Source organism: Rhinopithecus roxellana, chromosome 11 (genome assembly GCF_007565055.1).
Source record: "Rhinopithecus roxellana isolate Shanxi Qingling chromosome 11, ASM756505v1, whole genome shotgun sequence".
Classification (NCBI taxonomy): domain Eukaryota; kingdom Metazoa; phylum Chordata; class Mammalia; order Primates; family Cercopithecidae; genus Rhinopithecus; species Rhinopithecus roxellana.
In genome coordinates, this window is record NC_044559.1 from 71,639,213 (window position 1) to 71,663,465 (window position 24,253).

A 24,253-nucleotide genomic window follows, 5' to 3' on the forward strand; every position below is an offset into this window, starting at 1 on the left:
AGAGACAAAGGGCAAGTCATTTGCTTACTACCAAGTGGATTTCTAGTGGAAAAACTATCTCATCTAAATGTAAGAGACTAGGATAAAGGCCCTGAGAACTGTTGACCCACCCCTTTGAATCCAGCATTTTCAAAGGCCAGCTCTGCTTCATATACTGGTATCAGATCAGAAGGAGTTAAGAGGAGACTCTACACTTAGGATTCATACTCACATGGTAGCCTCATGTAAATTAGACATGGAGAGAGCTGGTGGTTTTACTTCTTTCTTTTCATCTGGTAGAAGGGCCCTAACAGGCTCAGTCTCATTAGAGTAGGTGAGGTGGTCACCAACAGGAAGGTAAGATGCTGGATCTGGCAAAGGTTGTTGGCTTCCCTGTGGATGGTCTTCATCAGAGTCCTCTTCCTCCTGCTTATCACAGGCAGAGTTAAAGAAAGTCATGTAATGCTCAGTGCCTTTTGAGGAAACAAAAAAAAAACGGGAAGGGGAACCATAAATCAATGCCATGAAAACCAGTAGGTGACCCAAATGCCTACTGAGAAGTGGGATGGAAGCAATCAAGAAGAGTTCTTCCTCAATTTCATTAAAAACCTGCAGAAGTTAATGAGCAAAAAGGCAGCAGCCATGCTGGGCTAAAACTTAACTCACCAAGTTCATCTGTGTCTTCTGGGCCAATGAAGGCCCAGACCATTAGGATATGGTCCAGTCTGACTATACTACCAAGTGATTCCTCCCTTTCACTCAGACCTTCTGGGCTCCAGCTTAATACTTGTGACATGAGTTAAGATGAGGTGGACTACAGACAACTTTTATCCTCCAGAAATACCCCAAGTCAGGTCCCAGTGGGGACCAACATTCAGATACAGAGGATACTCAGAAAATTGACAAGTTCAGGGGAGAGCTATTGCAAGGCCAAAGCAAAGTGGGGTTACTCCTCAACCTGTTCTGATAATTCATATCACAACTAGAAGATTCTCTTGCAAGAAATATAAGAACTCTACTACATTTTAAATTATGCTTCCATAATGGGAAAATTCCAAAGACTGAATTATTATTCTCTTAATGTCTTTAAAAATATGGAAGTATAATCCATCTCAAAAAATGTGGAAGTATAATGTACTCAGGCATACTTAAATTTATATTTGTTAATATTTATTCTTTTTTATATTGATATCTTGAACAAGTAACTGTTTTGATATTGATGGAGTAGGATTTGTGATGCTTTTCTAGTTCTGTACTCCCATAAATCATTCTTTACTAAAAGTAGTCTAACTCAATTTCAGTACTTATATTTTCTATTGAAATAAATCTTTTCATATCTTGTAAAGTATGGTCAAATGGTACCAAAAACAAATGTTGCATTATATCAAGAATATATTGTTAATTTTCTGATTAAAGGAAAAAATTAACCAACACACAGAACAGAAAGGCTCTGTTTTGTCTAGCTGTGTTACAAATTAGAAAATGCCAAACTGGAATCTATCATTTCTTTTCACCCAAGCTAATGAAAGCAAATGTTAAAATTGGCTCTAGACATACAAGTACTATATGTTCCTATTTTACAATAGTTCTAATATCAGCCACTGTTAAGTATAGTAATGGGGTTAGAGAAGACCAAATTTTCACTTTTTGAAATGACACCTGGCCTTGTTAGCAGTATATACTGCCATGAAGGATCTTTTATAACTCTTGTATTACTATGTGACATCATGTTAACTACACTTCAGTACAAAGTAATAGCATGCAAGTATCTTGACTTACAATTGTTGGAATAAGGGAAGGCGTTGACAAGATTTGCTTGATAATTCTGTATCGGTCATAAAGCGGCTTTATGAGGTTCTTGTCTTGCTTAGTTACCTGAGAAACATGAAATTATTATTCTTCTCTCAGACAAGAATGAAAACATCAATATTTTTAGCAGACAAAAAGCCTCAAAGTAAAGGATTATAATACTATAATGCAACAGTTATCATGAAAAGGAAAGTCATTTATTTATTTATTTATTTAGAGACAGAGTCTCACTCTGTCACCCAGGCAGAGTGCAATGGCATGATCCCGGCTCACTGCGACCTCCACCTCCTGGGTTCAAGCAATTCTCTTGCCTCAGCCACCCGAGTAACTGGGACTACAGGCACGCACCACCACGCCTGGCTAATTATTTTGTATTTTTAGTAGATACAGGGTTTTACCATGTTGGCCAGGTTGGTCTCAAACTCCTGACCTCAAGTGATCGGCCTGCCTCGGCCTCCAATTATAGGTGTGAGCCACCGTGCCTGGCCAGAAAGTCATTTACAAGATACTGTATGTAGCACATGCCAGTTTTTTCTTGGAAAAGTTTCTTAAAGCATACGTCCAAGTTTAGGAATGTGATTTTTGGAGGAGTCTGAAATGCATAAGTGTTAAGGAACCTCTTCCTTAATTACTTCTTCATTCTTAAAAAACCAGTCCAGACATTGATTTTTCTTCTGAAACATATATTTTATCTAGACTTTCCCGATTATATGTAGTCACAAACACCAACGTTGTACAGGTCTTCATCACTACATGCGTGTATTATATACTAGGTTATGACTAGTTGTGATATAAACGAAATTATTTTGGACAAAACATTTAACTTCTCTGAGTCCTCAATTTCCTACCTATACAAGAAGGAGGTTGGAGTTACCAATATCCTTCCATTAAAAAAATGTATAACCTCTTGATCCACTAATATATTCTATACCCCTCTGCTGTAAGACCCATCCCTAATCACTATTTTCAGTGGATCACATTGTGCATAAAAATTTAAATAGCTTCCTATCTATCCATCTATCTATCTGTCTATGTATCTGCCTGTTTATACAAAGTGACCAAACTCCTTTGCTTGTATTGGTTTTTTTCCTGCTTTGTATTCTGCATTAACTTTCTGCATGTCTAGTAAACATAGCTTCCCTTTTACTCTAGTCCAGTGATATACACTTGGCAAGTGGTGGGAAGGGAATAGTAGAAATAACTCATGTAATAATCACCCAGAAATCTTTTATCAAAGTACACACACCCAAGCGTGCCAGATAGATCTGCCATCCAGATCTGTCTCCCTTGAAAGAAAAGAAAATGTCTCAAACGTGTGTTACACTTCCCAGTTATCCTCATGCTCACAACTCCCATCCCAATTGCAAACCATTCTGGCCCGTATTGATCTACCTTTTCTCTCAACTTCTTATCTCATTATCTGAGTCTTAACTGTTTTCTTTGTTTCAGTATTGTCTGCCCAAATAAATGATTCTTGAGGAGAGAGATCATATCACATACTTCTTTAAATTCTCACAGTACCCAACACATTCCCATTCCTACTACTAAGCTATCAACACAGGTTTATATGAAAAAAGGACTCTAATTTTTAGCAATCTTCTTTTAAGTTGCATACGCTGTGACCTAAGTCTCGCTTCCCTCTGTAGAAGCCTGTTAAGTGTTGCTTAAATAACCTCAACATCTTTTCATTTTCTAACCCAATCATTTTTAAACACTTTTATTCGTAATACATCTTTCCATTAAAAAAAAAACCAACAAGTTCCCATCAAAATCTATTTCATGGGATTTTAATAGATGACAGAAGAAAAAAATCTCAGTCTGAGTTCAGAAAACATGGAAATAGTGGTTTTTTTATGTAATATCTTACTGGGACTTACAATCCATAGAGAGTATTTCAGAAAATGATGTATTTAACTAGTATTGGAATCTCTCCATTGCAATTTGATTTTTGTGATTTAATATATTCCCCAGATTCTAGAAAAGTTAAATTTAATTCTAAAAGAAAAAAGTGACCAAAACACATGATAGAATGATGAATGCCATTATAGAAAAGTATCTTCCATAGATGCTAGATAAAAATTTGGGAACACGTACAATGTATGCACTGCTTTTTCACTTTGATTCCATTGTCTTCCTCTTAAGATTATTATCAAAGCAATCCCTGAGGAAATGTGAGGGTTCCATACCCTAATGCATAGTAAGTACAAAACACTGTGAAACCTCTAAGTCTACAAGTGCTCTTCCTCAGATAGTCGACAGGAAAGCAGATTGCCTGAGGAAGGTTAGTAGTGGGATTATGTGCCAGGAGCTGTTTTCTACTCACAGAAAAGCTGTAGGCCTGCAAAGTGATCTTCATAAAGGAAACTGAATCAAGGTAAGCTCGGCAGGATACCCCAAATCTAAGGGGGCAGAAATACATTAGACTTTGCTGTTATTCGTCAGCCACTTTCTGCTAAGAATCAGATCTAATTTTCTCCTCTGAATTCAATGGCTGTCTCTTTCTGAAGTGCATCCTTCCTCCCTAATTCTATAGTTTCTGCTGGCTGTAGTATGCAAGATATATCTATTTTTTCATTTTTTCATTTTTTCATATGAATGAAGGAAACAAGGTTTCCTTTATGTTTTCGGTTACATGTTGAATAACCTAAAACAGCCAAATAGAGCTATGAATGTATTGTCATAATTTAAAGATAAATAAAAGGAGATAAACTTTAAAAGATGATTATTCTTCCAGTTTCTCCATTTTTATAGTATCAGGGGTAAAACTAAGAGGAGGTTGAACAAGAGAGGACCATATACAGGACAAAATTTGATATGATTTGTTTATAGCTTGGCAACTTTGCCATATGAAAACTCCTGGCCCCCTATCAATGATGATTTGAATCATCAAGGTCTGGAAATAAACTGGCTTTCCAAGAGACGTAACTGCTACTGAGGGTCAGTCCAAATTAGTTTGTTTCTGGGTCCTGGTCAGAAAGTTGTTTAGGAAAAAGCTGCCATAGCTTCAGCACTTCTACCACCTTGTTTTCCTTTCCCCCATGGGACTGGTGCCATGTATTCCTGCAGAGTAAGCCACAGAAATTTATAAATAAAATCATTACAATTATCCCCATAAATGAGATGTCTCTTAAGGAGAGAAGTAAAACTGACATTCTCTTCTCTGGACAGTGAGCAATAGAAATCATGCTTCTTAGCTTTAGGGACTCAAGTCCTGCCAAGATTTTCCTAAGTATCCCCATCGCCTTATTGAGGGAGGCACTATATGTAAGCAAGTCTGACTGTTTAAATTAAACAATCAAACAAGATGGAAAGTCAGTACTGGATATTATCATAGAAAGCAATTGCTAAAGAGAATGTTTTGGTCAATTTAGATGTCCAAGCCGGGAATTGAAGGTTAATATTTGTCTTGAAACCAGAGGACATGAATTCAGATAACCAGCTTCAAAACTTATAAACTGTTTTTAACATTACAAATATGTAATATTTGAACCTCAGTTTCTTAATATGCATAATGATCACTTTTAATAAGTTTTATATGTAAATGTTTCTGGATTAATAACACGCATACCAAATGTTATTTGAGCTATCAAACTAGTTGACTTGATGTTAATGTCAATGCTATCCATTAATAAAAAAGAATATCACAGTGCTATTGAATAATAATTTTTTAAAAATAAAAGAGAATGATAAGCTATGTCTTGATATAAAAAGCTGTCCAGAATATACAAAGTAAAAAGGATGCATAATTGTATAGACTGCTGTCTTTTGTCTAACAGAGGCAAGTTAAGATATATATTGGGGCCAGGCATGGTAGCTCACTTCTGTAATCCCAGCACTTTGGGAAGCTGAGGTGGGAGCATGCCTTAAGGCCAAGAATTTTAGACCAGCCTGGGCAAAAGTGAGAGCTCATCTCTACAAAAAATTAAAATAATCAACCAGGCATGGTGTTGCACACCTGTAGTCCCAGCTACATGAGAGCCTGAGGTGGGAAGATCACTTGAGCTCAGGAGTTTATGGCTGCAGTGAGCTATGATTGTGCCACTGTACTCCAGCCTGAATGATAAAGTGACACTCTGTCTCTATAAAAAAAAAAAGAATATATATTGATAATTTCTTGTATATGTTTTACATAGAAACTCCAAAAAAGACACACAAGACATTAATAACAATAGTTACCTGCTGGGGGTGGGAGACCTCAGAGCTGGAGATGGCAGTTGGTTTTGGAAGTAGTCTTTTTACCATTTTCTGTTATATATTTTCTTTTTGAACTATGTGAGAAAGTATTACCTATTCAATAAATTATATTTTTTAAAAAAAGAAGGATAAATAGGAAAGCAGAAAGTTTGATGGGATCTTCCTTTTCATGCCCTTTAAGTCTACTGTCTTTCCAACCAACAACAACCTGCTAATAAGTTGTTAATTTTTTATTGATTTTTTTCAAGATAAAATGTATACTTTCTAAAAATCTGCTTTCATCCTCAGAGATGCTACAGTTGATGAGAGGCCAGAAGAAGTAACTGCCATTACTCATCCCCTTGGTAATTTGAGCTGTGCACCTGACACCACCTACAGTTCTTAGAAAGGTCAATATTGATATATATGCCAGCACCAGTTCAGTATTTCCAAAAGAAAAGGACATAAAAGACATAAATAAGCACTACAGTTCAGCTCAGGGGATGACTCATTCATTTCCAGTGTACAGCCATGCCCTGTAACGCGGAAGTGATTATCTCTAAAAGTCATCCATAGATAAAACAGGAAGAAAATTACTCACTGGCAGTATCTGAACCAACAAGGCAATGCTATAGGATTTATCAGCCTTAGTATGGTCTGTGACTAAATACCAAATGCAGAAATTACGGAAAGAGTCATAATAAAGTCTCTCTAGAAAAGATGTCATTCTTTATCTTGAAATTTTAATATTTAATGCATTTTCAGCAATAAGGCAAGGACCTCAGATGAAAGTCATATGTCTCTTTGAGTTTAAAGAAACAGGACCTAATGAGATGATCTGAAATGCTACTGAGCTCATTGAGGAGTTAGAAATAACACTAGCTGCTATGGGAATACAAAGTTTTCTCTTTGGTTATGCTGTAGGCTCTGGATTCACACTGAGTATAGTGACTGGCTAGCTACTACATGGTTTACTATATTAAGCTTTCGCAGTACCAATACTCAGCTTTATGTATTTACATTTTCTATTAGAGATGCTCTCTGTTTAAAGGGCCTAACTTTAGCCTACTGAAGAGCTATATTATAGGTATATTTGAGGGGGCTTCTGATACTTATTAAATCAATAGATCATTAAAAATAATAGAAATGATTGGCATTTATACTAGGTGACATCCATGCATGAGGAGATTTTTCTCTGATCTCTCATTTGCATATGTCTATTTGACTTACATGTCTCAGTAAGATGACCAACCATCCCAGTTTGTCCAGGACTGAGGCATTTCCCAGGACATGGGATTTTCAGTGCTAAAAGCAAAAAAGTCTTGGGCAAACTGGGATGATTGGTCACCCTATTCCTGAAAGATATTAAATGTAAAATATCCCAAACTAATAGTTTATGTTATATTTTTATCTACAACCCCAGTGTGCTCTTCTAGTTTTCTCTGTATCAGTAAAAGCTTTTCTGTGAGTAGAAAACAGCTCCTGGCACATAATTCCACTACTAACCTTCCTCAGGCAATCTGCTTTCCTGTCCTCTATCTGAGGATGAGTACTTGTAGACTTAGAGGTTTCACAGTGTTTTGTACTTACTAAGCATGCATCATCCCAGATTCTTCTTTGCCTTCATTTCCTCCCATCTAATGCTTCAACATATCCTTTTGATTCTACCTTCAAAATATACTTTGATTGTATCCACTTCTTTCCTTCTCCAAGACCACCATGCTAATCCAAGCCACCCATTCCATCTCCCCTTTTCCTTCTTTTCCCTGTGATGTATCCTCCACTTAGCAAGCAGACAGATCTATTAAATGTAATCATGTCATGTCACTTTTCTGCTCTCAACCATTCAACAACTTCCCAATACTTCCCACAGTTTTAAAGGTTCTGTGTGATGGGTTCTAATCTGTCTTTCTGACTTGATCTCATGCCATCCTGTTCTCCAACCCTCAAACCCGAGAATTCAAAGTGAACAACAAGGTCTTCCTTTCATCACGGCCTTCATACCTGCAGTTCGATCTGTTGAGAATGTTTTCTGCTGCTCCCTTTGACCTGCTGATTCTTCTTTAAATGTTACCTCTTGGCTTTCCTAATCGCTTTATCTAAAGTAGAAACTACACCCATTATTTTCTATCATGTCATGTCATGTCATGTAAATACTGATCTGTTAAATATCCTGCATAGTACTTATCAACATTTTTAATGATTTCTTTTTATTGAGTTGTTTATTTCTTGTTGTATCCCCACTCCCAGGACAACATGAACTACATGAGGGCATTGACCCCCCCATGACTTCTATATATTTTTTATGTTTTATATCTAGCATCTATTCTACTTCACAACACATAGTTGGCATTTAAATCTTTTTGCAAATGAACTATTGTCCACCAGTCAGTAGGTTTCTCACTGTCACGATAATTATATAAGTAGGTATTACCTGTATTTTACAGATGAGGAAGTTGAATCTCAGAGAATCAGTTCACTTGCCAAGTGCCCATGGTTAGAAAGTGGCTGGTTCAAGTGCTGAGTCCTGTTCTAAGTCTACTATATCAATCCCATCTCTCCTTTTACTACCCTTGTTAATTGAGTAGAACATAGATTTAGACATTGACCAAGATGCTTTAATAGATATGGTCAAAGTGACTTTAAAATACTGGAAAGACCTTCAGAAGCACTGAAGGATAGAAAACCACAGATGTACCTGAGAGTTTCTGTATATATATGCAGAAGTTACTCACTAACTATCGCAGAAGTAGAATCTTGGTGGGCTCAGGGATAGGATGACTGAGTGAATGAAAACCTTCTCTTCACTCCTCACAACATGTATTTGTTGTTGTTGTTTTAAGACTAAAGGTATTTCATAAAGATGTGGTCACAGGTCCATTTCTACTTGTAGATCACAAGCCCTTATGTAAATGACTAATCCAGGGGCATATTTTGAGCCTTTTGAGATTTGGAATATGTTGTCACTTTATGATTAATACCAGGTAATACACAATAGAACAGGGAAAGGCAGCATTCTCCTCAAGAAGACTTCATTTGAAAATTAAATATGCTAGTCTCTTCATTCATCTGCTCATTTTTCCATTCACTTAGCAAACATTTATTCAATACCTACTATGTACAGAAAAGGAGGGGTCATGACCTATAAATAGTACTTCCATGTAAGAAGTTCAAGGTGTAGTACAAGAAACAGTAAATGGCCTACAAGATAGAGCTGTGATAGGGTAGTTACATCTCTTATTCGAGAACTGAAAGTCAATCACAAGCTTCCCTGGCATAATTGAAATGGAAGCATATATATGCACGACAAGGAGAGATTAACCAGGTAAATACTAATCAGCCTTTTCTTCTTTGTAAAATATAATAAATCTTTTCTTTGAACTCCAGGCTCATATATTCAAATGCTTGACAACTCTATCTAGATGCCTCACAGAGACTTCAAAACTAAGATATCCAAAGCTGAAGACTTGTATTTCAACTTAACACTCCCAAGAAACCCTACCTCTCTATTCTTATTATATAAACACCAAACAATTTTTCTTACTATTTATAGATCATCCCTGCTTTATTATTTTTAACAAGACATGAAGAAAGGGGCTGTAACTGGAGTCCTTTCCTTTCAGGCAATATGCTTATTTCTTAGTCTTGGGTTCATTTGCTAATTTTGGGGTACGGAGAGTTGGAGAGAAAGGGATATGATATACTCTGGTGTCCTTGCCATTTACTTCCTATCAATGTACAACACTATAAACTCCAGAATGGTGGCTTAGCCTGGCATCATGTGGCACTACTGCTTGTGGCCAGTAACCTATCAGGAACTCATCTGAAATTCTGGAGCCAGGCTAATAAAAATGTTTCTGTAATGACAAAGTGTTCTTATAAATTGGATGATCTCACCAGCACTGTGTGAACTATAGGGGCCCTCTATATAATAAGACATCGTGATGTACCTTAGAATCCTCCTGGGGAGGAAGTTGCTCTCTTTTCTCCTTCAGGCATGTCAAAACAGCATCTGGAGTCTCTTCTCCAGAGGAGCTTGGCTCCAGGCCCGCAGCTTCTGGCTTCCCATTTTCTCTGGGGACTGTGGGTTGCTCACAGGACAGGTTTCTAGGTGGACCTTTAGGAGCACTCCCTTGTTCTTCTGACAGCTTTAGCTTTAGTTCTAAGAGAAATGCTATGAGTTATCATAAGCAAAGAGAACCCACTAGCCCTAATAAGAACAGAGAGCCTTTCAGGAATTCCTTCCCATGATGCCAAATCTGTAGAAATGAACACTAATGATGGCTTTCCACAGGGCAATGGCAACCCTTATAAGCAGAGCCACTAGCATAGGCTCCCAATCAGGTGTGAAAACAGGGCTCTAGAGGCTAGGATCTCATGGAGGTGGAGGATATGTATGGCAGTAGTGCAGTGGTTTAGATTTCAGAGGAGGAAGAGTTTGCAGGAAAACCAGTGGCGCCTGGCCCCACCTGCCATGTACTGTAGCACCTGAAATTCCACACCCAAAGATTTATTTACTTATATTTTGAAGTTGTGGGTTCATCAAGAGCCCCTGTGGAAATGCAAGTAATTCTGCAAGACATTATACATGTAGACACCCAAGGAAATACAGGAGGGGGTGGGAAAGGGTAGATGGGAATGTCAGCCCCAACTTCACAGATTTTGCTATTTTGTCTTATGGTAGCTTTTAAGATCTAGGAATTATTACAATATGGCTTTATATAAACCTAGATAATTTAAAATAAAAAAGCCCCCTGAGACTTATCAAGGAATTACATTTTAGAGTATGCAAGGGTACTGGTTGTTTGAATGAGGCATTTATATTTATTTCTCAATTACATAGCTCATTTTCTTTGTTTGATGTTTGTTTCCTAGTTAGACTTTGTCTTGATGTTTAAACATTACATATTGTATAAACCTGCCACATCTTTACAGTTTAATACCACTGAATTAATATTCCCTTCTAGTTCATTTTAGTCACTCTCCTTCCAGAAATTTGGAAAAACTCCCATGTCTCTAAGTATTAAAGTTAGAGTGTGGAGAGAGGAAGAAAATAACTTTTTATTGTTAAATAACAACAGTCTATTTTAAATGGATTTTAGAGTTAATACTCTCACCACCATCTCCAGAGAAAGACAGAAAAAGGACACTAGCCCATACGGCAGGAGAACCACATTCTACACCTGGCCCACCACCTTCCAGCTCTGTAACCCTCCCCTCTCTATGAGCATAAATGTCCTCATCCATGCACTGAAGTGTGTGGAGTAAATGATTTCTCGGACCTCTTCTGTTTCTAACATCCAACAATCCAATAGCCTAGAGAGGTTAGTGCTCCACATGTTAAAATGTTTCTGGCATTGAAGTGAATCATTCCACTTGGGAGTCTGGAGGTCCTCAGTTTCTTTATAAGGAGGTTTATTACATGGGGCCAAACAATGACAGAGATACAGGATGCTTTATTTCAAAAGGGAGCTACAGTCTAAGCAGGAAACAAGGTGCAAGAGGGCACAGGTGGAAATGAATCTAAAATTCTCTGGAGCACATTATCACTAGTTTAACTGCTTCCTTTATGAGGAAAAAAAAAAAAAAAGACCTTTGACTGGCATTTACCTTTGAGCTGTTTACGACCTTTAGCCAAATCATTCATCCATTTCAGGACTTCAGGATTAGAAGTCTTGTCACCATGTGAAGGCTACCAAGGGAAGGAAAAAATGGGGGTGGGAGGGAGGGAAGGAGGGAGAGGGTGGGGGAGAAAAAGAGAAAAGGAAAAACAAAATGTGTAAACACCTGAGCCATACAAAGATAGTTTAGGAATATATAAAGCTGGGAGAGAAATTCGGGTGTGAAATTTCTGATGGAGTTGCTTCTGATGAAGTTACCTCTAGAAAACAGTAAATATTCTTGACCTCCTCTACTCTTTAATCCTTGCTATGGGCATTATTTCTAAATGTGCCTGGTCACTTAATATTTTTCACATAGTCCTGGCCATGCCAGTGCCCCTGCAGTCAAGCTGTCAATCACCTTGCAGGTCACCCACAGCCCATATATACCCCATTGCCAGGCCATTTTCTGTAGCACTGCAGATGACTGCACTGATACAAACCAGTACTTGCTACCTTGCTTGTGGCTCACACACATGCTATGACCATAACCCGTGGGAGAATACTGAAAAACTGGAAGATTTAGCTCTTACCAGTTATATCCTCTAAGCTAAAGAAAGGAGACCCCAGAATCTCTAAAACCTGACAGTATTCCTGAGAAGTCAGTCTGTTAGGGGGATATGCAGATTTCTAACACCTTCACTAGTGGTAGCCAAACATACTGTCCCTCTACCCCCACAGATCAGTAAAAACTGTTCTTAAACAAGTCAAGGCTACCATAGTAAATTACATGCAGGCTCAAGAAAATTAATGGTTACTTTAAATTAAGGATTTACAAGGAACTGTAAAATAAGCTTAAGATGACATGATCATAAACATAATAGCCTGAAATATGTGCATTGTTAATGACCAAATCTAGGGGCTGTCATTTTTTCTTTAAAGATCCACTAAATCCATGTAACAATGGCAGGTTGTTGGTGAGAGGAAGGCATAGGAAGACGGGAGATTTTTCCAACTCAAAGGAAAAAACTACTGTGTGACAGGATCATCACATGTACATGAGTCTAGGTATGCTTAGTTTAAAACACAAGGCATGATTCTGTCAGTTCTAGAGTGATTTAAAAACCATACATTTTAAGATTAAAATAGAAAAGAAGATTGACAATGATTCTTTCCTGGAAGAACTTGAATAGGAAACTGGTTTCCCTGAGGGATGGCAGGGGGTTGGGGAAGGGTGGGAGGAAAAAAAAAAAAAAAAAATGCTGGTTTCAGGACCATGGACAGTGACACGTGGACATCAATGCCCACCTCTCTAAAACAGCTTAGCCTAGTCCTGTCTATGGTTTGCTAGAATGATGCAGTGTATAGTCTAGTACTTTAGTTTGGGTAGCAGTCTGGTTACATGGAAAGCCAGTGTTTTACATTTGGTTTCTCAAAATCCTTAGAAAATTCTCCACTCTGATCTGAGAACACATCTTGTTGAACAATGCTTCACTGGATCTGTTCCACACAGTTATTTCCATCTTTTGAAATATGGTAAAAACAAACACACACAAAAAAAATCCTAAGGCCTGAAGCCAGTGACTGCAAAAGAAATAAGTTTTCACTATGGTGCATAGAACTTAGGAGAAATTTAAGGCTAAATTTCTGACAAAATAATTTAAAGCCTGAAATCAGTTTCTGAAATGAATTTACTTCCCTACCCTTGAAGAAGCTGTTAAAAGGGTTAAATCAAGCTCACATGGATAGCAACTCTCAAATCACATGAAGTTCCCATATACAAGCTGTAGATCTTCAAGACTTAACTTCTTAAGTGAAATATTCTGATTCAAAAGGCCACACACCCAGAAATTACATAGGTTTAGGTTTTGTTCAATGCAATTAAAATTGACCTCCTGAGTACCATTGTATGAGATTTGTGATCTGCCAAAGATGGTTCAAAAAGACACATTAGAAAGATTACTGGGAGGGTTATAAAAAGACCTCAGTTGCTGTTCTGGCTAGAACTATTCTTTGCTGTGTGATTCTGGGAAACTCACTTCCCCTTTCTGGGCCTCAGTTTCTTCAGTTGTCAGATAAGACAAAAGACTCACTGATTCTTTCCAATTCTAACATTCCCTGATTCCACTGAAAGTAGACATCTGGCTGACGCAGCCTTTTCTTAGCCCAAGAGTCCAATAATCAAATGCAAAATCAGATGTAGAGATGTAGAGAACTTGGGGTAGGTGTGCAAAATGGTTACAGTAAACAGAGATGGAAAGATATACGTGATACATGGGTATTAGAAAAGCACAGAGGCCCAGCAGGAGCCCAGATTCAAAAATTAGCAGTGGGTGCTATGAATTCCACAGTCAGACTGCCAGGAAGGGGAGCCTTACATACAGCAACAGTTAAAGCCCATTGACATGTCAAACCTCTAAGCACATCCTGGCCCTGACAGGAAGGACAGGGGTTTCCTGACACATGTGAGGTTCTGATTATAACAAAGACTTTTATACACACTGAAGCAGCAGTGACCAAGGAGCCTCCTTCCCCTACTGCTCCCTGATCTGTCCTTCCATAAGTGTATTTAAGTGTATGTTTGTGTGTGTGTGTGTGTGTGTGTGCATGTGCATGCATGTGCATATGTGCTCTAGCTTCAGAAAACTCTAGATAAAGGCAGGAGATGTTTCCAGGTGGAATTCTCTTCCAAAATAAGCATCCAAGATCTGTGACTGTGGGTAGAAAACTCCAGTGGAAAATTAACATGTACAGTTTTCCTTTATTTTCTGACAAGGCAGAGACTGCCATGAAGTAGCCTATTTAAATATGTAACTCATAGATTAAAAAGTTAGTGTTATCTAGGACCATTTACTCCCTTTGTACCAAACACTGTAATAAGCATTATGTATGTACTTCCTTATTTACTACTTACAAACTTAAGAAGTCACTACCTAATACTCCATTTTACAAATGGCCAAACTGAGACTCAGAAAGATAACAAGTCCAAAATCACAGAGTCCTTAAGTAGCTGTGCTGGATTCAAATCCAAAATAGTCTGAATCAAGAATTGCCAGATAAGATGTGTTAACGGGTGCTGGGAATGGAGCCTCTGGTTGTTACTCTGTATTTTCCAATATGAGGATATCATAGATCCAATAACACCCCAGCAGCAAACAGGTGAAATCAGCTTCTCTCAGGATATCTGGAGCTTTTAAAATGCAGACACTTAAAAATTTTACTTATATTCTATTGCAAAACCTACTCATCTGTAATCCACTGACCCAAGTTGTGACTTGATAGAACGCAACTATCTTAGGCAAGTCATTTCCATCAGGTGTCAGTTTCATTGTCTATAAAATAAAATCCTGGACTAATAATGTGTTGAGCTCCCTTCTGCTCTATAAAAGACAATAAATAGCTGTGACTGCCTGACTCTGGGGAAGATAATCTTCAACATCCTGACTAAGGTTGCCTTGAAAGCCAATCTGATTTTCCCCCCATTTCTGCAAAGCTAAAATCTGCTCATTAAAACTCCTCCTTCAGTGAATTTGAGGCCACTGTGGGAAACAAGACAGGAAGAATGGAAGAGTGAAATATTACCCACTCTCACCTCCCTCCCCAGAACTTACTCTATACTCACAAGAACTTTCCAATGGCCTCTGTACCAAGTGTTTAGTGAACATTTAAATATTTCAAGATGTATGAGAGATTATTCCCTGTTCTCTTTTATTCTAATAACAAGCTGTTCTGGGCTCTCTGCCAAAGACCCAATATCTTTGTCCAATTCTCCATGGATATGCTTTTTCTCTATGCCATGGTCACCACTGGAGAAAATAAAAGCAACACTGACCATCAAGACACTTACCTATGACCCTATTGTTTCTTACATAAGAAGAAAGGAGGCTCATGTTTGCTGCACTGCAGTACTAGCATGAAAACTAGTGTCTCTCTGATGGGGAAAGGATGGCTTAGGGTTGGTTCTTATGAGTGGCCTGAACAGATGTCACTTGAGAGGTCCTCATTCACCAACCAGGAAATACTTTAATGTCAAAGAAACCATCTCTACCTCATTTTGTTCCACAATTGGAGATTCCTCCCTTGGGTCTTTAATAAGTTCTTATCAAAATGCAATTGAGAAAAAGTAAAAAACAAAAAAAAAAATAATTCAAAAGCTTTCCAAATTTTGTTCCTCAGAAAAAAAAAAGGCAAGATCAATAATCAAATAAGATTGGAAATAATAGTTGTAATCCATGACCAGAAAATATCCTAGCAGAGAGCAAGTGACAGCAGGTGAGAACAAGACAGAAGATGAAGACTCTATGATAGGTCCAGGTTGGCCCATGGGAACACAACTGTCCCCTGGCAAAGAAGGGTACCCAGAAAGGAAGGACAGAGGCTGAGGAGAATCCACCCACCTCTGACCAATCCACTCCTATGTCAAACCCCAGAGTCCTTACCCGGTATTTCTTTTCTTGTTCAAATTTTTCTTCAAATTTCCGAATTTTCCGCTTGAGGCTCTGGATGTGCTTGGTGAGCTGGGTGATGGTCTGTGGCTCCTTGCCATCTCCACAGCTGCAGCGTGAAGAACTCCGCGGCCTGCAGTGATTACAGGGAGGAAGGAGTATCAAAAACAGTGGGCTTCCAGTAAACAGTTCTGTTGATCTACAAACCAAAATTCCTGGATTGTCAGAGAAATCCAGAGGGAAGTTCATTATTTGATGAGGCCACCATGGTAACATCTGCTCATTAATGGAGACTTCCTATCACAAAACTCTGTTATGGGTGGACGTTGTCCGGGACTTTAGTGTAAAATGCCAAAATATTAGTCCAGGAAATGCATTTTGTAAACCTTAGAGGAGGCCAATTTAAGACTCGAAAGAGACAGCACTGTTGAGGTCCTGTCCTCAATAAGTTGCACAAGCCACACCTGCCAACATTTTCAAGGAAGATTTAGATGAGTGGTTAACTTTTCTTGACATAACAGGACTTTTTTTTTTAATATGATGAAAGGATATGCCCCTTCTCCAGAAACTGCATATACCCCCTTACATAACACACACTTTACATGCAATAGCAATAATTCACTAACTCTTTCAGGTCCATCAATAGATAGTTCATGGACCCAGGGTTAGATAAATTCAAGAAAAAATGGCATGAGTTCTGAGGGAGAAACCAGGGATTCTCCAGGCATAATTTTAGCCAGAGGATTCTTAATCTTAACTGTATATCAAAATTATTTGTGGAACTTAAATAACACACAGTTCCTCAATCTCAAATGCAAATTCCAAGTGGAATGTGTAGGGGGCAGGCATCTGATTACACACACACACATGTGCACACACACACATTATTTGGACAAGGGTAGCTATTGTAAGCTACCACTTTTCTAGAATCTAAGAAGAAATGTAGATGGACATCTCCCAAGTGTTCCCACAACTCATCCATTGATGCTACCACTGGACATGGAAAGAATATTGAGTTCATCAAGAATGGTATGTCTGATATGTACATGTACATATACTTATTTAAGATTCTGGTCATTTCACCAAAAATGTTCAAACATGTGAGCCCCTGGGCTATCCTGTCTTTCATGACCATTTATTCCTGAGGTATAAGGCCTGCAATGGCATCCCCAACTAGCAAGTACACTGGTTTTTGTCATTAATTGTTTCAGTCGTGCAGTTGTGTTAGGCAGGCACATTTGTGCTATTTCAGTCATACTCCATTGTAGTTTATAAATGTGATATTTGAAAAACTGTACGAAATGAAGACAATAACAAAACAGTTTTCTTACATCATAAACTGCTGAGTGCTGGGTGGAGATGGGGCTGACTCAGGGTCTAAGTTGAATCTCTGGCTTTGGCTGAAGATGGAGCATCGTGGTGACAGCAGTGGGTTGTCACCGTCGGTGATGTGATAGAGCAGCCTGCTGGTCCCCACAGACTGGAGGTCTTCTGGTGCACTGTCGGCCTCATTCTGCCCATCTTTATGGACTGGTGAGGGGTCTGGGCAAATGAGACAAATCATCAAGACTTAGAAGTGACAGAGGGCTTGAGACTGTCATGTTCCTAAATAAAGATCATATGCATTCATTATAATGGCTTCCCTCTTTGTCATTTCTTCCTTCTGGGGATATGAAAAGCTTTCAAAATATTGTCATGTTTATTCTCACAGAACCTGGACAGAAAATATTACAAAGCTGTTAACAAAACAAATAAAACAAATAAGTTTGGTATGACTTATACAATCAACACAATCCCAAGCTACAAAACAATCCTCTTTTTATTTCACATTATTTGCATAAGTCAGAGGGTATATTACAAAGTGTTAGAGCAATAAAATGAAAACAATAAAATGGAGCTGGAGCAAAAGATTATAGATTATCAGGAAGAAAAGGGATAACAACCAGTGAAGGAAGGGAGAGAATGGAGTAGGAGGAAGAAAGAGAAAAGAAAAACAAGAAGAAGAGAGGGGAGAGGAGTCCCCAGAAAGAAAATTATTCAGCAGTCATCAAAAATGATGGAGAACTCTGCTTATCAGCAAGGAATGATGTTCAGAATATGCTAAATGGGAGCCACAAGTTTCAAAACAAAACATCCCATTTTATATAAACACACTCTATATGTACAAATAGATGCACTGAAAGATCAAAGATGTTACGTAGCAACTACAAAGCATGGTAGAATCAGGAATCATTCTATTTTTTTCTCCGAAACTTTATGTACCATTTTATTGCAGGAAAAACAAAAAACATACACAAAACCTGCTCCGAATCCTCTCCCCAGCTAGCCATCTCTGTCCCTGAATTCTCACTAGAACCAATCCCCTTTTAAGTTAGTTCCCCACCTTGTGATCAGTCCAGAAGGTAGGTACCCCTCTGCTATGGAAGTAAGGGCAGGGAACTGAGGCGCAGCCTCAGGGCATCACATCATTAGGAAACCGAGTCAGGGAGCCAGAAGAAGGAGCTCTGCACCCTGGACTCTGTACAGTTATTCAAGAAGCAGCCTAGTCTCCTTCTCAAGTTTGCTCAACAGACAAGTCAGGACCAGCCAAGGCTTTCTCTTACTACTTCTTCTCTAACAAAAGTGGAAAATAAAAGATTTTCTGGATGAATAAGCAGAATCAGAGAACACTGATGATCTGCTTGTCCAAAATAAACACTTATCACAACTTGGTACCAGATGAATATTAATCAGATTTAGAGTGACTCCTTATTCTCTAGAGCTTGAAATGCAACCTGCTTTGTGTAACATCAAAGGTCTGATTAGGTCCTCCTGTGTTTTCAGTTGGCTTCTCTCCTGGTGGATTGTAGACTGGAGGGTGGATAACGCCTCCTATTTTGCCTTTGAGGCTCACTGACAGCACTGTCAGTGGCTGAGGCTAGTCAGAAATGGATGTGATGACAAAAGAGTTGGAGGGAGGCGAATGGTAGTGCCTCCAGCCCAAGGCAAGGTGTAGTGGTGTGACTGACACACATCACTACAGGCAACACCCTTGCCATGAATAATTTACCCAGAAAACTCTGCAGTTTGGAAACAGCCCTCAGGAGTAACCGGAATAAGAGTTATTAATCAATAACTCACAGCATATAATATCACCTTTGAAATACACCAGCAGGTGTATGGGTTCCTCATCAAATCCTTTTCTTAAACCACTAGCCTCTAAGAAGAAATGTGTTTTATTCATGTTACCAGTTTCTTGGAAATATCTTCGGAAATAATAATGGGGAAGAAAATAATCCTTAGCAGGCACCTGGGACCACCATATTTTTACTGAAATGGAAAAAGTTCTGAGATCTTGAACCCTTCAGCTCAGTTGTGGCCCCAGGGTCAAAATTAACAAGGTCTCTTCTTCGTTGCTGTTTTATAATGCCAAAATGGAAATACTTGGGATCCTAGTCACGTGACTGTGAAGCAGTGCCAGGGAAAGATCTGTTTCTGGAACCCATAGAGTCCTAAAATATAACTGTAGAATCACAGATCACTACAAATGGCTTTTTTAAAAACTGCATTGCAACAGTAATTGCAAACCTCCATTTATATGGCATCTGTTTTCCCTTGGGCATTTGCGTAATTTACCATGTGGCCCAATTAACATCCTAACCTCCTTGCCTCCAATTCACTATTGAAGGAAACTGTGAGCCAGAAAGATCCCAAAGCAACCAATTGAAAAACAATACAGTCAAAAACTGGTAATTTGGTAGCCTCTCAGTTCTTTGTCCAAACTCTCCATTTGAGTTGAGAAGGGGTTTAATTAAATCAGCTGACTCATACATATGTGTGTGTATTTGTGTAGACAGAATTATTGAGCTCTTTGCTCAGAAGAGGCCAGTGTAGATTCAGAGCCAATACTGCTGCTGTTCTGGGAAGAGTCCAGGCCACTGCTTCCAGAGCCTACTTCCCAGTAGGGAGAAGCTGATGGCAACATTAAACTAAGGTGGAACCTTTGTTCCCTAGGGGCACATTACTTTTTATCCCCAAGGAGGGGCATCTTGCCAGGGCTCATCCTGCAATGCAGTATGTTTTAGAGGAAAGGGTCTGGGAGTCAGGAGTTTGGTGCACCTATACTTTCTGTGGGACTCTAGCCAGTTTGCCCACCTCTCTCAGTTTCATTGTTTGGCCTGTGTCTTCCTGACAGGACTGTGATAAGAAAAATAAAAGGAGACATTCTGTACAACATTGTGCCAATACAGTAGTTACCACTTATCGGCAGTGGATAAGTTCCAAGACTCCCAGTGGATGCCTGAAACCACAAAGTGCATCAAACCCTATATATACTATGTTTTTTCCTATATAGAGAGAGCTTTGATAAAGTTTAATTCATAAATTAGACACAGTAAGAAATTAACAACAAATAATAAAATAGGACAATTATAACAAGATACTGTAATAAGAGTTGTATAAATGTGATCTCTCTGAAAATACTTATTATACTGTACTGTGGGCACCTGAAATGCAGAAAGTGAGACCAAGGATATGGGAAGACTACTGTAGTAACAATGCTGTTACTTATGCTTAAAATTTTGTTAAAAGGGCAGATCCCACATTAAGTGTTTTTACCTAATTAAACAAATTCTTCTTCTTTGTATTTTCTAAAAATTTTTGTAACAAATGCAGATTAATTTTATAAAAACAGGAAAACACAAGTTAATATTAAAATTTGGGGGGAAAAGAAAACTTTCATGAGAAGGGAAGTGAGAAAGCACCCTGGTGGCAGATAATAGTGAGCAAAGACTGTTAGTTTGAATCCCAGGCCTACCGTAGACTGGTTAAAGAGAGTTTAGAGATGTCGGACCTTTTTAAACCTCAATTTCTTCATCTGTTAAATGGGGAGAATAATGGTGCCTGCCTCACATGACTAAGTGAACATAAAATTATTCTCCTACAAAAGTTTTGCCAGATCTAGATAAACTTATTTTTTATTTATATAGTTTTTAAAAAATGTTCCAACCTACAGTATTTTTTAAATTTAAGCTTCATCCTAAGCAATGGCCAAGAATTCATTAATTTGATGTACTAGTTACATTTTTAAGAACTAATACACATTAAAATAAATTCCTCCTAAAAGTAAAAATATTCACCCATGCATCCTTTGCATAGGGTGCAAATCTTAGGTGAAATTTGCATTTGGTGAAATCTTAGGATAAAGCATAGAAGCTACTGAACACAGTATCTATGAGAACCATTATTTTTAACAAATATTATTACTAAAATAAGAGAGTTGAATATTGTCTTCTCTTACTGAACACCAACCTCATTTGGAATCCCTGCAGGGTTATTGTGGAAAATAAGAACCAATATACCCCTTAACATGTTGTCACTACTCTGAGTCCCTATTTATAAAAACATAATACTCTGAGTCCCTATTTATAAAAACGTAATATTTATAAAAACATTGTTATTAGATATAATAATCATCATATCTAATATTTATGAAGTGAGTCACTGTTGCCTCAATCTTATTCTGAGATTTTTTTGCATGTATTTAATCTTCATAACAACTACATGAGGCTGGTAGTAAAATGCTCTCCATTTTAAATTCACTAGGAAAGGTTGCATAACTAGGCTATCTCCATTCAGGGAGAGTTTGACCAATGCTTGAAATAGAAGACTCCAAATCTCTGACACCGGAAGCCAGAGTGTTTCTGGCAGCCCAGTCACTGAGCAGAAGGGAACATAGAGAAGAAAAGTAGTTACCATCAGTGTGTGAAGGCTAAAAGACCACTTCTGCTCAGGCTGCAACCCCAAGCAGAAGCAAATGCTACATTACAGTGGTTAAAAGAGTTAGTCAGATTTAAAAATATATCTTTCTAATGTGAATTTTTAAAGCTATTCCAAACCTAAGTAAATCTCTATCTGCAAAAACTTGAGATGGGGTGCTGAGATGTGTAGATCTGTAAAGTTGCACTCTTGGGATTGCCCATCATGGTGGGCTCATAAATAGCATTCAGGGACATTCCAAAATGCCAAACATCAGCCTTTGTTGGTTTCAAACGCTAAATAAGCCAAAAGTGTGTCCGTGGTTCTAATGAGGTTCAGGCCTTAGCATTCTCAACCAGCCTCTCTCAGGACAGATAGCAGGGAGGATAATAGCATCACACACACACAAAGAGGACCACAAAAACAAAGATGAAAAACAACCGAGAAAATATCTGATGGATACATGATGGATTCAGTTTTAGGTATGTCGCATTTGAGTTCCTGAGGCACTAACGGGTTAGCTATATGGTTAGAGGGGAGAGAACATGGGTAAACCTGAAGCCATCCCAATAACCAAGGCCAGGAAAATAGATGAGCTTCCTTGGTTAGAGATGACTGAGAGAGGAGAAGCAGTATCATCATGTCAGGTGGGAATGACGGCAGATGAAAAGGGACTCTGGGTTTAGGAGACTGACTGAGCAGTGAGGAGGTCAGCACTCCAAGCAGTCCTATGTGTCAGTTTCTACATATGGCCACTAGATGTGTTAGGGAGCTGGAGGGGTGGGAAATATGTCACCCTGAAAACAGGGCTGGGCTTCATGACAGTCACCCTGCAGACCGAAGAGGCAATTTGCCATAATGAATAAAAACATGAGCCACAGGCTCAGGAAGACCCAGATTCTCGTCCCAGTTTTGTCACTGGTGTGACCTGGGATGCATTATTTGATCTCTCTCAATCTCATTGAATTTGAGAAATAACCAAGGGAAATGGCCAATGGACAGCTTCTGATCTCTGAGAACATCTTTTACTCTTCCTATGTCACCAAAATGGAGCCAACTGCTCAGATAACAATGAGGCTGAACAATGTCCTGCCCAGGTCCAGGGTTCTGCCTGAGCTGTGGAGCTAGGGAAAGAGAAATCATCCATCATAGTGTGGAAGATTCAGAAGTGCCCTCTAGGGATACAGAGAAAGCTGGGTGCTGGATGCTTATCATTTTTCAGCCTACTTGACTCTCCAGGTCTTCTAGTCGATTCTTGAATATTTGATCACCTTAGTGGTACAGCTGATAAAAATCTGCTATTAAGATGAGAAAAGCTATTTTCAAATGGGAGTTTTCATTTATGAGCAGAAGCACTGTAGGGAGAATATTTGGGGAACACTGAATATACAAAGCTAACAGAAAGACCACTGAAGGAAATTCCAACCTTCAATGTGGGCGATAACTTTACTAGGCTCATCCCAAGTCAATTAGAAAGTGTAGTCAAGAATGATTCATCTCAAGTGTCATGAGTTAGGCTGAATTAGCCAATTCACTCAAGGAAGTTGGACCAGCAGCTCCAGATAGATGCACAGGAATGTATGATTCTCAAGGAACTCAAAGAGACAGGACAGGTTGTCTACCTAGCCCTGGGCCTGGGAGGCATCCAGAGCAGTGTCAGACACCAAGCTTCTGGGCATGCCATCTGCTCACTTCCAGGCAGTCTATGCATGGAAAGCTGATACTAAAATAACCCAAAGAAAGGATTTTTAAAGTGACTAAAATATATAGGAAACCTGTGTGCAGGGGAAAAGTGGTAATTGAGAACTCTCTGTGTGTTCAAATTTTTTGTAAACCTAAAACTGTTCTGAAAAATAAAGTTTATTAATATTTTTTGTAATGACTATAGGCTACCGGTTAAAAGCCCAGGCTCTGGCATCAGAGGCTTGGGCTTGGTCTGTGATACCACTTGTTGGCAGTTGTTACATCCTTGACCAGGCGAGTCTCTTCAAATTCAGAATTCTCATTTGTAAACAGTTGAAGACAAATATAATCAGGTATAATAACACAGTACTTGGTCTAATGTAAAAAGTGAATTAAAAAAATTAAATAACTACCTGGCAATTTGGGCTGTAGGACTGATATTTCCTTCCTATAAAGCAGTTGGAGAAGTAGCCTCAGAGAATTACAGTCATCTATACATTTTGAAATATTTCCTTAGAAAACAAGGGGTTAATGCGAAGAAGTTCCTTTCTTCATAGATTATGAAGATGATTATAAAAGCATCACAGAAAAATTATTAGTAGTAGATAACTTTTCTGGCCAAGTTATGTCACAGGTTTAGGACAGAACAGATTTTACTGTTACAAATGTAATTCCAAATTTAATAGGTAGTATTTATTCAGCCATCAGCTCTATAGATTATTGCTGTTATAAATACCTTTTGCTTAGGAGAATAAGTATAATGTCAATCATATGCAAGATTCTAGAGGGCACCTAGGGAATGAACAATACGAAATGTCATTTCCACTC

At 38.5% G+C, this 24,253-nt stretch overlaps 1 protein-coding gene across 5 annotated transcripts in view; it reads right to left on the bottom strand.

The window, feature by feature from the left end:
- FAM13C (family with sequence similarity 13 member C) overlaps positions 1 to 24,253 on the bottom strand; it is a 142,023-nt gene that overhangs the window by 5,419 nt on the left and 112,351 nt on the right. For 4 of the 5 annotated variants that reach the window (XM_030941264.1, XM_010367049.1, XM_010367044.2 and 1 more), the window contains 6 exons: positions 17,338 to 17,548; positions 16,001 to 16,139; positions 11,572 to 11,653; positions 9,912 to 10,123; positions 1,759 to 1,854; positions 212 to 408 (listed from right to left, as the gene is read on the bottom strand). In XM_030941264.1, coding sequence (XP_030797124.1) covers positions 212 to 408; positions 1,759 to 1,854; positions 9,912 to 10,123; positions 11,572 to 11,653; positions 16,001 to 16,139; positions 17,338 to 17,548 — 937 coding nt within the window. The remainder of the gene's footprint in view (positions 1 to 211; positions 409 to 1,758; positions 1,855 to 9,911; positions 10,124 to 11,571; positions 11,654 to 16,000; positions 16,140 to 17,337; positions 17,549 to 24,253) is intronic. The other variant, XM_030941262.1, reaches the window with a different exon arrangement.